Source organism: Psammomys obesus, unplaced genomic scaffold (assembly GCF_907164565.1).
Source record: "Psammomys obesus unplaced genomic scaffold, mPsaObe1.curated_primary_1811, whole genome shotgun sequence".
Lineage (NCBI taxonomy): Eukaryota > Metazoa > Chordata > Mammalia > Rodentia > Muridae > Psammomys > Psammomys obesus.
The window spans coordinates 15,993,220-16,009,583 of NW_026592510.1; the positions used below are offsets into that span (position 1 = coordinate 15,993,220).

Here is a 16,364-nt window from a genome sequence, read left to right on the forward strand (position 1 = left end):
TCTTTTAGTACAGTTGCAATCACCAGCGAGGGACCAATAAATCCTACTACATAGTATACAAGAAAATTTCTCCGGTACCTTTGGTAAAAAAATACAGAGAGTCAAGGTCCTGCATTGAACTGAAGTGGTCTTCCAGTTTGGTGATTGCTATCTGCCTTCTGCCTCTAGCAGAGTTTAAAAAAAAAAACAACAAAAAGCTGGAATTGAGAAACTTTGCCTTGTATTAGAGCAGCACAGTAACCAGAGTTTCAAGACAAAAGCCTAGGATCCAGTAGGGGTTGAGTAATTATGCAGTATGGTCAAGGTGTGTTGCTGTTGATTGCTCTCTCATTCCCAGTTCTGAATATCACTGTCATTACTTGAGGGCACAATGTGGTTCTCATGAGATGACTACTTCTGCTCCAGAGTATTGCTTCACCATAGTAGATAGCTCTCTCCATTTGGGTGTAGTCTGTTTGGGGGTAGTTTGACTCTCACCTCACAAAGATCTTCATCAACCCGTCCTCACATTCCCAGAATTTGAAATGACTCAAGAAAGGTTAAGAGGGCAAGCAGAGCTAGAGAGGGACAAGATGAAGTTAGTCAGGCTAGTGACCCATGCCCTCCTTCAGAATTTCTGCTGTACTTTTCTCAACCAACATGAGAAGAAATATGACAGAGAAAGGCAAGACTGCAATGTTGCTGTTCAGAAGTCCTTAGGTCTGGATTATTTTGTTGCTGGAGGGGTAGGTCTTTTGACTTGATGCAAACTAAAGGTATCCTAAAGGAGAGAGAGAACCTCAGTTGAGTAACTGCCTCCAAATGATCTGGCTGTAGAGCATTTCTTAACTAGAGATTAATGGAGGAGGGCCAAGCCCATTGTAGGTGGTCCTATTTTTGTGCTGGTCGTCTTGCATTTAGTGAGAAAACAGGCTGAGCAAGCCACAGTGGGCAAGCCAGTAAGCAGCGCCCCTCCAAGGCCTCTGCATGAGCCCTTGTTTCCAGGTCCCTGCCTTGCTTGAGTTCTAGTCCTGACTTCCTTCAGTGATGAACGATGATGTGTAAGTGTAGGCAAATAAACCCTTTCCTCCCCAACTTGCTTTCCATCATGGTGTTTTATCACAGCAATAGTAGCCCTAAGACAGTTCCCTTTTAGCCTGTCTGGCAAAGAGAAGCTGAAAGCTTCTAATATATATACTGAGCTCTAATAAATATGCCGAGCAGTTTGATGACTGCCTGCTGGAACAGCAACATGGGACTTCTGAATGCAAGAACTGAGAACTGCAAATGAGGCTACAGTGACTTGCTAGAAAGTCTCTCCAGTCATTCTCATAATGAGGGCCAGCAACAATTGCATAGTGACCTGTCACATTAGGGACTATAAATCCACTTTTTTCTTAAGCAATCAGGGGCTAATTTATGGAAAATAATGCTGCCATAGCTCTTTATTCCTTCTCATGCCAACACATTAGTAGAATTTTATTTCACTTCAAGCACAATAATTTTTAGTTTTGATTAGAAAATTGATATTTATTTGCCGCTGAAAGCAGCAAATAAATCGAAGAGCTCAGAAAATAGGAGCAATTTATAAATTAGCCAGGTCTGGGTTTATTTTCAGCTTTATGTTTTTCCATGCATTGGTAACATTTATTTACTGAAAGTACGTATTTATTTTTATAGAGAGGAAATATTTAGATGTGTTATGAGTTTTATTGCTGGAAGCTAACTGTCGGTTATTCTTAATGCAACTCATTCCATTTTGTGAGGTTTCTCTTTGGAAATTTTGTGATGTGAATTTTCATAATGTATGAGATGACATTTTAGAGAATACTAACCATTCAGAGGCTTTACTTCATAATTTTAAATATGATTTTTACCATTAATAAATATGATATATTTGGCATTGTACCGCTAACTCAAAGAAGTTTTATAACAACTCTTTAACAATTAGGAAAGAAAACTTTATAGCTATTTATTAGGGAAAGATAGATTTGCATAAGCCTGCAGCTCTATTTATAGACACATACACACACATATATTCACACCCACACTGAATTGGACTTTCCTGTGGATTTTTATGCAAATAATGCATATACAGACTACATTTCTTTTATACAATATTGATTATATGTAATCTCTGCAATAAATTACACACTTACCTCTGGTTTTTATGTGTATTGACAGTTATGTGAATATACTTAATTTTTTTATACTTGTTACTATAATATGCATTCTTACCTAATGTGAAGAAGAACAAATGAAAGAAAATTTAACACCAAAATTATCCTTTATTAATTAAACCAGAGTGAGTTCATTTATTTTAGCAAGATACATCATATTCAAGTTGCTTTATCTAGTTTTTAAAATTGCCACATTTTATTTTTCATTGTTGATCTTCTTTTTTTTTCCCTTTAGGCACTGCCCATTCTCTAACTCCAATAATTAAAATCAATCTATATATTAAAATAATTTGAATCAATTTATTGTTAAAATTTTGCATCAGTATATAGTACTAATAAAATAATGCTACCAATCTAAAACTTTTCAAAAAGTTCTTAACAAAATTCCTAGCACATAAAAAGTACTTCATAATATATATCAATGTCTTTAGCATAATTTTTTTGAGAAAGTGTTTTTCTGTGTATCCTTGGCTGTCCTGGACTTGATTTACAGACTAGGCTGGTCTCAAACTCATAAAGATTGCCTACCTCTACCTCCCGGAGTGCTGAGATTAAAGACGTGAGCCACCACTTTTACCTAGCATGATCTATTTTTCATAATGCTTTTCATATCAAGTCTAAGAACTATTTTTACAGAGCTAGAGCCTCAAGATAATTTCCTATGTTTTTTTTCTAAAATCTGTATAGTTTAAGTGTTAAATTTAGCCTAGTGATATAGTGAGTTGATTTTTACAACTAATATTTGTATTTATTCTTTAATAATTTCATGGCTGGTTTATAATAAATCCCAGCACTCAGGGAGGGAGAAGCAGGCAGATCTCTATGAGTTTGATGCCAGCCTGGTCTACAAAGTGAGTTCCAGGACAGCTAAGGCTACACAGAAAAACTCTGCCTTGAAAAAACAAAACAAACCAACAAGAAAACAAATTTCATACAATCTATTTTGAACATATTCATCTCCTCCAACTTCTTCCAGATCCCCTCCTACTTCCCTATCTACTCAATTTTATATCACCCCCACCCCAGTATGTTTTAAAATATGCCATTGAGTCTAGCTTGTTTTGAGTGATATCTGGGCATGGGCCCTGCTTTGCAATATGATCCATATGCTAGATGTCATTCTGCTGAAGAAAACTGACTTTCTCTCTCTCATAAGCAATAAAATGTCAATGGTTCCTCATGTAAGGGCTGGACTTCCTTGCCACTTCTCTACTCCATGCTGGGATTTTGTCTCACTTGAGCTTCTGTAAGTTTTGTGCATGCTTTCACAGTCTCCAAGTTCATGTAACCATCTGACCCACTATGTCTAGAAAACACTGTTTTCTTGAAGTTGTATACCACCTCTAGCACTTAAAATTCTTTCAGTCCTTGAGAATCCCTGAGACTTGAGGGGAAGAGGAAACAAACATCACATTTAGGACTGGATAGTCTAATGTCTCTTATTCACTACACTTTGACTAGTTGTGGTCTTCTGTGTTAATATCTATCTACTACAAGGAGAAAGTTCTCTGATGAGGGTTGAGCGATGAACTAATCTTACGAGTATAGCAATAAGTCATTAGGATTCAGGGAAGAAATAAAGAAAGAAATTAAAGTCTTCCTAGAACTCAATGAAAATGAAGACACAACATACCCAAACTTGTGGGACCCAATGAAAGCAGTGCTAAGAGGAAAGTTCATAGCACTAAGTGCCTTCAAGAAGAAATTCGAGACAGCTCATTCAAGCAACTTAATGGCTCACTTAAAAACCCTAGAAAAAGAAGAAGCAGACACACCAAAAAGGAGTAGATGGCTGGAAATAATCAAACTCAGGGCTGAAATCAATCAATTAGAAACAAATAAAACAATTCAAAGAATCAATGAAACCAAGAGTTGGTTCTTTGAGAAAATCAACAAGATCAACAAACCCTTAGCCAAGCTAACTAAAAGGCAGAGAGACACCACCAAAATCAACAAAATCAGAAATGAAAAGGGGGACATAACTACAGACACTGAGGAAATCCAAACAATCATTAGGACTTACTTTAAAAGTCTATATGCCACAAAATTTGAAAATCTAAAAGAAATGGACAATTTTCTTGATCGATTTGACTTACCAAAGCTGAATCAGGACCAGGTAAATAAATTAAATAGTCCTATATTCCCCAAGGAAATAGAAGTCATTATCTAAAGTCTCCCATCCAAAAAAAGCCCAGGACCAGATGGTTTCAGTGCAGAATTCTACCAGACCTTCAAAGAAGAGCTAACTCCAGTTCTCTTCAAACTAACTATTCCACAAAATAGAAACAGACGGAACATTACCAAACTCATTCTATGAAGCCACAGTCACCTTGGTACCTAAACCTCACTAAGACCCAACAAAGAAAGAATTTCAGGCCAATCTCCCTTATGAACACTGATGCAAAAATACTCAGCAAAATACTTGTAAACCGAATACAAGAACACATCAAAGATATCATCCACTATGACTAAGTAGGCTTCATCCCAGGTATGCAGGGGTGGTTCAATATACGGAAATCCATCAATGTGATCCGCCACTGGTTTTGTTTTTGTTTGTTTGTTTGTTTTGTCTGTTCCTTGTAAGTAATCCTCACCCATTCTCTCTTAGTAACCAAATAAATTCTTATTGGATCTCCAAGTTAAACACTGGTGTAATTGTTACTTTGGTCTGTCATGGGATTCCTTTCTAGGGTAAGTAGATGTGTGTTGTGTGTTCCTAGGAAATTTCTGTTAAACAACAGAAAGCACATAAAACAACTTACTGGGGTCAGAATGATACAAGCATCAAATACTGTTGAGAAACCAAGAAACATTTATAGCCCACAGTAGGGCTTCCAGAAAAGTGAGTGCTTTGTTGCAAACCACAGATAGAGGAATGAAGTCTACTTTGTAACCAGTATCCATTCAAGACACCCCAAGACCAAGTTCTCAATACAAAGGAGCTTTATTTGTCCCTGATGGAAAAAAAGGCAGTTACTAAGAAACAAAGACAGGAGATAAAGGACGAGGCAGAAAGAAGAAAGAAACCAGAGCAAGGGGCAAGGTGTATTTGTAATTTTTTCTCAACTTTTTTGGGATATTTTAGTTTTGGGATATAATTTGTTTATTTTTATCTTTTTTATTTTGAAATGCTGTTAGTATATATTACCTACACAAAGTAAGAAATATCGTCATGGCATTCACTTGGATCATATTCACCTGCTCAGTTATCCTGAGTCCTTCATGTACTAAAAATTTCCCTATCACATTGTCTCCCCTTTCCCACCATGTCACTTATTAGATGTGCTTTTGTGTGTCTTGAGGGACATCACATTTATAGTAACAGGGTCATGGTGGAGCTGTTATTTTATTGATAACCATATATATATATATATATATATATATATATATATATATGAGTTTAATAAAAAGGAATTCTATATCACAGTTGCAGAGATGATGAGTTCTGCAGAAACAAAGTTCCTATAAAATTTTCAGGCCCGAGTCAAAAAGCTATTATATCAGCCTATATGCTCACTCTCTTATCAACACCTATGTCCCTCCCTCAGGGAAGCACAAAATTTAGTCTGTCCTTATTTTTGCTACTGGTTTTTGTTTAGTTTTTCATCTTGAAACCTGCTCTCACCATGGATCTCTGGCTGGCCTGGAACTCAGTATATAGTCCGGGTTATCCTGGACCTCAGAGCTTCCTGCTTCTGCATGTTATTACTATTTTTTTTTATTTAAATCTTTTATTTATTTTTTATTAATTACACTTTATTCATTTTGTATCCCCCCATAAGCCCCTCCCTCCTCCCCTGCCAATCCCACCCTCCCTCCCCTTTCTGCATGCATGCCACTCCCCAAGTCCACTGATAGGGGAGGTCCTCCTCTCCTTCTTTCTGATCTTAGTCTATCAGTTCTCATCAAAAGTGGCTGCATTGTCCTCTACTGTGGCCTGGTAAGGCTGCTCCCCCCCAGGGGGAAGTGATCAAAGAGCAGGCCAATCAGATTATGTCAGAGGCAGTCCCTCTTCCCATTACTATGTAACCCACTTGGACACTGAACTGCCATGGGCTACACCTGTGCAGGGGTTCCAGGTCATCTCCACAAATAGTCCTTGGTTGGAGTAGGAGTCTCTGGGAAGTTCCCTGTGTTCAAATTATCTTGTTCTGTTGCTCTGCTTGTGGAGTTCCCGTTCCCTCCAGCTCTTACTATTTCCCACTTCTTACATAAAATTCCATTCACTCTGCCCATCAGTTGGCCATCATATTACTATTTTTATAAGTTAAAATCTTATGTTTTGAACGTGAAAGGGTCTCACCCCATCTCATGTGTTTCAGTGTCTGTTCTCCAGCAGGTGGTGGTGTTTGCCGGTTAAGCAGACTCTTAGGAGTGGAACCTTAGCAGCAAGAACTGGATCGCTAAGAAAATGGGAGCTTGACTGTCACGTAACCATGTGCTTCAGAGGCCTCTCCTGAGCTTCCCACCACGATGTCTACCCAGGCCTCTGAAGTCCGGAGTCAGTTCCAACCCTCCGTCTCTTAAGTTGCTTCTTGCCAGGTGTTTGGTCACAGCCACGGGAAAAGTAACTAGTGCCCGTTTGGGGAAAGAAGGTGAGAGAAGCTGCTTTTGCTTGTGCCCATCTGGATTGGTTTCTTCCTTTCTGTGACATCACGAAGAACCATTGTGAGGAATGATAGACCACTAGAGCTTATAAGGCACTGGCTGGGGCTGGGTTTTGTCCTCACACTTCCGAGAAGCTGCTGTTAAAGAGTAGTTGGAGCCAACACTGTTTCCGGTGAGCTCAAACTTTCCGAACTTTGGAACCTGACAGTGAGTTTCACAGTTTGTACATTTGAGTATTGATGTATGTTTGTTTCATTTTTCTCATTCACTTAATTGCTTTTGCCTTTGAATTTGATTCAATTTCTTTTTTTTTGTTGTTTCACTTTCAAACAATTTTTATTTGCCTTTTATACTTGGTTTTTATTTTTCCTTTTTTAAAACTTGTGCTTATATTAATGGTAAAAGTGAGGAATTTCAGTGTGACATTAGCATACATGCATATAGTGAATGTTCATATCATATTTACCACTTTGCTGTATTTCACCAGCCCTTTACATGGGTCTAAAGGTCCTGTTTACATTAAGGCTTCATTCACCCACCCATGCCTCTAATTAAACAAAACATTTCTCTATAGAACAATGTTATAGTTAATTCTATAAAACTGTGTTTGTTTCTCTCAGTTTCTTTCTTAACCCTGCTGTCATACAAATAACTGAGACTCTTCTATATTTGTTTAATAATAAGCTTCACGGCACGATAATTGAGCAGTTATTACTCTTCATAACCATCTAAGCAAATCTGGTTCCCTCCTAGTGGTCATTCCACCAATACTTGCACTTTTTGGCTTTTCTGCTCCAGCTCCTCTCCTGATGTCTCTTGGACCTCTCCTGTGGCTCTGTCTCCCCTTTACTCCTCTAACTCCTCCTCTAGCTGGCAAGAAGTCCAGCCCTTTTCTCTTTCTTGCTCAGCAATTGTGTAAGCTGTAACCTGTAAGCTACTTTATTGGCTATCGGAGGACAACTGGGAAGTAGTATTTATACAACATTGAGGCAGGAGATTCTCAGAACAAAGATTGCAAGCAGATATGGGGGAATTCAGAAATCAGCATTTGAATTACACAATCACCTTATGCCTACATCTCCCCCTTTTAGTCTAATAAAAGGCTCTTTCTCTTACAATAAAAAACTATATTTAATAATAGCAATTATAAAAATTAGGCAAGCTTTACAGCTGTATCTTTGGCATCCTTGGATAAAGGATTCTACTATCAAGTTCTATCATCTTACATAATTTAAGTTTAACTGTGTGTGAAATTATAACTGTCTACTCTTGGGACTAGAGAGATGGCTTAGAGGTTAAGAGCACTGGCTGCTCTTCCAGAGGTCCTGAGTTCAATTCCCAGCAACCACATGGTGGCTCACAACCATCTATAATGAGATCTGGTACTCTTTTATGATATAGAGGCAGAACATTTTATACATAATAAATAAATCTTTAAAAAAAATTTTAAAAAAGCTTTACTCTTCAACCCTATCAGAGACTTAAGAAGGAATAAACATTACATAAATATGTAGGAAGTTCAGGCAAGTAGTTTCCAAAAGTGAGATATTTGGCTGTCTGGACAGTCCCCCCAAATTTCTCCATCTTCAGCCTTCTGGCTCAGAATATTTGACAGATTTTTCTGTGAAGTAGGAATTATAAAGGACTTGCCTATCTTGTTCTTGCAAAGGTCAGCAATCAACTTCCTGTATTCATTTTGTCCTGTTTGGACAGTATTCTGTCTGTAATTGACACAGGGCATTTTATCACTCAGTGGCTAGCTTGCCACATATGAGGCCTTTGATATTCTTTGCAGTAGAATGGGGGTGCTGCCAGGAGCAGACTTGTCTCATTGTCAAAAAAGCCTTAAGTTAATAAAACCTTTGAATGCTATATTCTTTAGGTCTCTGAGGTTTTTGAAGACCATCTATCTATCTGATCTGAATTGCTTGTTTCTAGTTATTTTTTATCCATCAACCTAGGAAATGTATTTTTTATAAATAATTAAACTAGTATTTAATATGACCATAAGTTTGACTGTGTGACTACTAATATGCATTTTTTAATTATTCTCAATAACTGGTAATAACATCTTTCAAAATGACTAGAACTTTACATTCTTAAGAATTATTTAGATACAATGCCTTAGCATCTTGTAACCAAATATAATCTTACATCTGTAGAAATATACAAAGATCTATACTAATGTAAGATTCTTGTCTTATTAATGTCCTTTGGTTTCAAAGTAGATTCCATAATCTACCCTTTTACCTGTCATTCATATAACCAACCCCTTAAAAACAATAACATATCTATCATCCCTAGAATGACCAAAAACCATCCACCCCTTTTGGAAATTGGGTGTAGTTTTCTTCAGTTTATTTCTACTGATTTGGGATGGGTCTTGGGGCAGGGCAAGAAAATTGAGATATTGTTCAGTCTTAAGAAAACTAGCTGTAACTTTTGTTGTCCACCCTCTGAATGCTGAGAAAGTTCAGAGCTTAACTGAAGCCCTGACTAGAACAGTCTATGATGCTGGATGATCTGGAAAGCCATACTGAAATGGTCCCAGATGCAGATTTTTGAGGAAGCATTGTCATTGAGGCCATCTGTGAGGTGGGATCACCTGGACTACTTGTCTTTTTTGGTGTCTGACACTCTTGCTCTGTAAAATATATAAACTTTCAAAGGGATTATATATTTTTGTATATATGGGCTATACACTGAGCACAGTTCAGTTAAAGATAGTTTTCTGTAAAATGAATTTTTATCTATGCTATTTAAAAGAATGTCATGATAAGTCCTGAGGAATTTGTAGCCAAAGATCTATTGGCCATGCATAACTAAAGTCCTGGCTTGAGACATTTTTATGTGTCTATCAGTCTAGAGCTGTTGCCATGTGGAGGGATCAGCAAATCATGTTACTTGTCCTTTTCTGTCTTGATTTCTCTCCTTCTGTCTGAAGCCAAGATCTTCAGGAGATCTTCCACTGTCAAATCTGATTTCTATCAGTTTGGATAGAATACATAGATTTTTTTTTGTTTCTTGTTGAGACAACAATATATTTCCCTCCCCAATGTGACATATTTTCTGTCTTCCATTTTTGAATTAGGACTTTTATATGCTGATCTAATTTAGCAGTTCTTTCTAAAATGCAGTGTATCTTAGCAGGAGTGCTATTTGTCTCATTTAAACAATTTTAAATCAATAAATCCTCATTTAATCTATTTTGGGGAGATAGCGTATTCCCTGCCTGTTTTATGATAACCTTTTTAAAAATAGATCTTTTCATAATTGTTTGATCTACAGGATTATAAGTAATAACTGTAACAGGTTTCATGTCATAATTTTAAAAACTTATATGCCCATGGATATACATGCTGAAGCATCATCAGCCTCAATTTGCAAAGGCACCTCCAAGACAGTCACTATCTCGTAACAAACGTAACCTTAGAATCATGCTTTCCAGAATTTAAGGCAAAAGTCCATGGGAATTCCAAATACGAACCTATGGCATGGTGCATATATTTCAGCTCTCTAATCTCTGTAAAGTGGAACACATAAGCCATTGTCTGACCTGTTCCAAGGCAACACCAAACAGGATCTGAATTTATACTTTAGCACATATACCTTCATCCAGTAATTGAACCTTGATAACACACACACAATATCCAGTCTGACCATGTTAGTCTATATCCAAATCCTTTCTTGCCTGCACCTGGCTGTGTTGCCATTCTGCAATTTCTTGAGGCCTTTGTGGGATTTTTTTTTTTTTCAGCTGGAACTACCTCTTTAGGTGTTATTGTAAGTTCCAAGTTGGATTCTCTGAAGGTTCCCTGTTTTGATGCAAAGATTCCTCCAACCTCTGCTCTATGGCCTTTAATTTAGCATCTAATCTCTCAGTCTGTTCCTTCCCCAAGTCTTTCTTATTCCAATCTTACCCAAAGAGGATACACAAAACTGAAATTTTCACTGAAAAAATTATTTGTATGCTAAGAGAAACAATCTCAAATGGAATCCTGAAGCACTGTGTCAGTGTGTCTTCCTCCATTTTCAACACAGAAAACAATCTTCTTTAATCTCAAAACCTCTTCCTAAGGACTTCACTTTCTTAGATCCAGCTTCCGTTCTACCTTACCAATTCAGGTGCTTGAGGCTTCTTAGTCTGTCTCTGTTTTCTGCTTCTAGAGAGAGGCTTTCTGTCTTCCTCAAGGGATCCTTAGTCCTCTCCCTCTCTAGGAAGTTATTGGGTCCACAAGTGTTTGCTCCTCTTACCAGCAGGAGTCAGGCCAGCAAGAACACCTTCTCAAAGGGATTTTGCTTCCTGCCTTGGCTAAAAAAGTATGGCTTTAAGAAGCTTGCTTATGTTAAAGAGCTTTTTTTTTTTTTTTTTTTTTTTTTTTTTTTTTTCTTAACAAGGGGTAAAAGAACTGCCTCTGTGAGGTTTTTGTTTTTGTTTTTCAGTTTTTGTTTTTCTGCAGCTGGCTGGAGGCCTTGCTGATCTGTGAATGTCTAGTCAGGAAGCTGTGGCCTCCTGCCTTAGAAAGTGTGGTTGCTCTCTTAACCAACAGAACTAAGAAACTGCTGACTGTTTAAGTTTAGATTCTACAAAAGTCCTGGCTAAATTTGTGTAAGTTCTGCCCCAACTTGGCCTGCCAAAATGTTAGTTAATTTTATAAAACTGCATTTGTGTCTCTTAGTTTGTCTCTTAAGCCAGCTATTACACAAATAATTGAGACTTTTATATTTGTTTAATAATAAGCTTCACAGCACAATAACTGAGTATTATTTCTTAACCATCTAAGCGAATCTGGTTCCTTTCCATTGTACATCCCTCCTGGTGTCTCTCCTGGACCTCTCCTGAGACTTACCTTCTCCTTACTCCTCTAACTCCTCCCTGGCTGGCAGGAAGTCCAGCCTTACTCTCTTCCCTGCTCAGTGATTGGCTATAAGCTGTTTTATTGGCATATCAGGGATAATTGGGGAGCAGTATTTACACTTTATTGAGGCATAAGATATGGGAGGGGGATATAGAAATCAGCATTTGAATTACACAATAACCTTTTGCCTACAAACTGGCTTATTACATACAATATGTAATTACTTCATATAAAAAAACATTTTTATGTATATCCCAGAACATGACAAAATATATATATTTTTTCTACATAGCTGAGCACAAACATCTTCCTCTGAATCTGATTATATGCTTTTTGTTGTGGAGTTTGTCAATATGAAACTATCGAGGATTCTTTGCTGAACTCTTGTTAAACATGAAGCATCAAGCCAGACAGGAGTGGCACATCCCTTTAATCCCAGCACTTGGAAGCAGGTTTCTGAGCTCAAGGCGAGTCTTGTCTACAGAGGACAACCAAGGCTACATAGAGAAACAGTCTTGAAAAAAAATAACAAAAAGAAATCCATGAATCATCATTGTTGGAATGTGTTGGAGAACTTTGTCTGAAGTATTAAGTATTCTTATTTAGAATTTTGTTGTGCACATTCTTAAAGAATATTGTCTTATTCTGGCCTTGTAGAGTAAGTTTAGACATGGCCTCCTCTTTCTATTTGATAGAATAGTTCCAAGAGCAATGTATCTTTTTTTTTTTTTTAAATCTGTTTTCTCTTCTTTAACAGCTGGTACAACTCATCAATTCTTCAGAAAATCTGTTGATTCTTGGATATTCTCTGTTGAAAGATAATTTATTACTACTTCAATATTCTTCTTCACATTGATCTCTTTAAGTATTTTACAGCATCTTATTTCAATTTTGGTGTTGGTTAGGTGCATTTATAACTATTCATTTCTTTCAAATTGTCAACTTTCTGGAGTATAGGTTTTAAAAAGATCCACCTAGGAGTGATGGTGCTCACCTTTAATCCCAACACTCAGCAGGCAGAGGCAGGTGGATCTTCATGATGTACAGGCCAGCCTGGTATACATAGAAAATTCCAGGCCATTCAAGGCCACATACTGAGGTCTCTTGTGATCCTATCATTTGAGTTGTGTCTGTTGAAATATATCCTTTTGCATTTAACTTTAATTTGCACCTTCTGTTGGTTAGTTTGGGTAAGAATTTATCAGTTTTATTCATACTTTCAAATCAGTTTCTTTGGTCTTTATTTTGGCCCTTTAGTGTGTACTTAATTCCAGCTCTTTCCTTTTTATGCTTTGTCCCCCACTGCTTTTGTTGGTTTGGGTTGTTCTGGATTGTTTATGACCTTGAAGTACCATCATTAGGTTGTTTGAGGTACCTGTGATTTTACTGTGTAAGAAACTATATCCATAAACGTCCTTCCCATAGATGCTTTAATTTTTTATTCCATCATTGTATGACGGGGAGGTGCATTCTCTAAAAGTGAAGGAGGCTCAAGGAAAATAGAAGTTTCTTGTTTTTAAAAAATAAAACAGGGAGTTGAAAATGTGCAGTGTGCAGGTCTTCTCTGGGTCTCTTGTAGCCATTCTGTGAGACACAGCATTCCCTCTACACTCAGTTACTCCTCCCACCGTGCTCTCTGCTCTGTTGTGTTTGTTCCAGTCTCCTGAGGAATGGCGACTGTTCCTTCTGTAAAAGGAACTCCACCTGAAGTTCCACATTCTTTTGCTTTAAATTGTTCTTGATTACTCCTTAACTGCATTTTACTTTTAGCTTGAGTGAGTGAAGTGGACACATATCCCCAGCAATTTTTTAAAATGTAAAGTCAACTAAAATTGGCTGCCCACTTATCCAGCTGACCTGTGTTGATAGGGCATGAATGGGATACTAAGGGGACCTAGACAAGGTAGATAATGGATCATGAAATGAAACCTCAAAAACTGTGAGCCAAAATAACCTTTTCCTGCTGCTCAGTTGAATTGTGCAGTGATGGAAGGCAAACCGATACTCTTGTCTTTTAGGAAGGTTTCCTCTGAATTCTATTTCCTCTAAATTGAAACATTTCTCCAGGAGGAAGGCAATGCTCATGAGCTCTGGTAAACAAAAGGTAACATGTTTGGAAGAACAAAAACTTGGAAGATTATTGAGGGTTCTGCAGCAAAAAAAAAAAAAAAAAAAAAAAAAAAAGAGGATAAACAAGTGCTAGGGGAAGAGATTGGCAGAGTTGCAGAGAAAATGACTATAGATCTCCATCAAAACTGTGTAGAGAGCTGCAGAGTTTAAGATTTTGTGGGGTATCACTCATGTTGGGTTGGGTTTTCTGATGCTCCAACTGATCTTTTTAAATTACCCTTGCTTCATGTAAGTGATTCATGACCCATCCTCCTGTTAGAAACCCCAATAAAACCTCATTGACTCATCAGGTTAAACATTATTATAATCGTCATTTGGGTCTGACGTAGGTTCCTTTTCTTGGGTGAATAGATATGTGTTGTTTCTCCCCAAGAATAGTCTACCACAGAATACCTGGCACCCAAAGAAAGATTTGAAAGAAGTGAATGAGATGGGGAGGAGTGATTATATGGTTCAGGCTCTGGGTATCATAGCACACTACTGAGGCTGAGCAGCCTGACGGTGGAGCATCCATGGAGGAAATTCTGTGATAGATGTTCTTGCTTTTATGTGTGTGGTAGTGTACCTTTTTGCTAAGGTAATAGCTTCATGGCTATTGGTGTGGGTAGTGAGACATACAACTAAGGTTGAGCCATTGGCAATTAAAATGTGGCGGAGAGGAGGAGAGAGATTCTTATTTTGTCAGTCTTCATCTATGTTTCATGGCTGGCTAATGAGTGGCGTCTTCCTTGTGAGTGTGGAGATGCCCTTAAAATAATTCAACGTTTAGAGAAAGTATTTTAGTCTTTGAGAGTAGCAGGCAAGGTCAAGATTATCAGCAAGCAATGGTGAAGGTTGCCTGGTTGCTACTATGTGTAGAAAGACATGCATGTGAAACAGAGACGGTTGCCAAGCAGAAACTTGATGTGTAAAAGAGCTTATTGTACAATAAGAAAGGGAGAACGGCTAGCATCCTCTCTCTGATTTGGCAAATAAATGAGATAAACAATAGGATGAGATAGCCATTTGGGCTTTCGATTTTTTATAGCTTGGATGCCAAAAGGAAAAGAGGCCCTGCTGAAAAGCCCTTCCCTGTGACTCAAGAACTTAGAATTCATGGGAAGAATCACAGGGTTGGAACATGGTAGAAGGTAGCCCTCGGATTTGACCTTTAATAGAAAAAAAGTGCATGGGGAGGGAGGAGGTGTGACACCTGTGACGCAACATGGAGATGCGGCCTTTAACAATGACCCAGTATAAGAAACGATGGCAACTGGAGTATACTTGGCATTTGACCTGATGGAATTGGGGAATACGAAATGAACCAGGCTTTGGAGCTGGGAGCAGGTATGATCAGTCTGATCAGCTTTGGGGACAGGACCCTCATCTTTAGCTCTTGGTGGCTTCCAGAAGCTGGGGCGTGTAATATTTCAAGCCTTGTCTCTTCTTTCTCTTTTGCCTTTAGAGGTCTCTGCTAGCTTCTGCTCTCTCAGCCTTCTATGCAGTTTCTGCTCCCTATATTCTCTGGACCTCTTCTGCTATCCTCTCGTTGTTGACTAAACTAAGGGCTCAAAGCCCCGAGAGCTCCAGGAACTGATAAAATCGCTGTCTGTTTGCCTTATTGATGCTGTTGTCAGGTGCATTGGTTTGGAAGCCTGTTTTGTGTGCTTGTAGTATTTATAGTCCAGCTCTCTACCCATAATAGCAACCACAAATATTAAAAGAGCATTCAGGAGAAGCCTTCACAGGGACTTACTGAAACAGTGTTGGGTCATTTTATAGAGGATTCACCAACAGGATCCAAATCCACTGGTCTCTGTGTTGAAATATGAGCTGGAGAGTTTTATGTCAACTTGACACAAACTAGAATCATCTGAAAGGAAGAAACCCCCATTGAGAAAATGCCTCCATAAGATTAGGCCATAGGCAAGGATCCAGTTCATTTTGGGTGAATCCACCCACAGGCTAGTGGTCCTGGGTGCTATAAGAAAGCAGGTTGAGATATCATGAGGAGCAAGCCAATAAGCAATAATCCTCCATGACCTCTGGATTAGCTCCTGCCTCCAGGTTACAGCCCAACCCCCTTTTCCCTAAGTTGCTTTTAATCATGTGTTGTATCACAGCAATGCTAATCCTAATTAAGACAGCATATTTACACCAATCACAAGCCTCAGATATGTACCAGTCATAAATTTTAAATGTGTACCATTCATGAGTTTTTGCTGAATAACCAGGGGAAGGGCTTACTCCACACCCCAGCCTCCACTGCAATAACAGCTGGGAAATAAGCAGGTTCATCTAGAGTTAACTGGGGCATTTCATAGATGATGTGATGTCTCCTGAAGACTGGGGCAAGCTGTCTGGAGCAGTTGTGTCTGGAGCAAAATGCCTTGAAGCCGAAGTCTTGGCTTCTTCCTGAAGGTAGAATGGAGTTTCCTTAAAGCATTATCTGTGAAATAGTCAAAGCTTGATTGTGCCCCACTCCAGGGAAAGGAGTGACAACTGTCTATCAAATGGCTAAGAAACTCAGACATGATGGCCTCAGTTGTCTAAAAGGGAAAAACACGAAAGACTGCACACAAACACACACACACACACACACACACACACACACACACACACACACACA

At 38.3% G+C, this 16,364-nt stretch overlaps 1 protein-coding gene across 1 annotated transcript in view; it reads left to right on the top strand.

The window, feature by feature from the left end:
- The first annotated feature begins 572 nt into the window (after window positions 1-572).
- Window positions 573-16,364, top strand: part of Tmc1 (transmembrane channel like 1) — a 175,569-nt gene continuing 159,777 nt past the window's right edge. Inside the window, exons 1-2 of the mRNA XM_055614177.1 lie at window positions 573-725; window positions 6,607-6,754. Coding sequence (XP_055470152.1) covers window positions 573-725; window positions 6,607-6,754 — 301 coding nt within the window. The remainder of the gene's footprint in view (window positions 726-6,606; window positions 6,755-16,364) is intronic.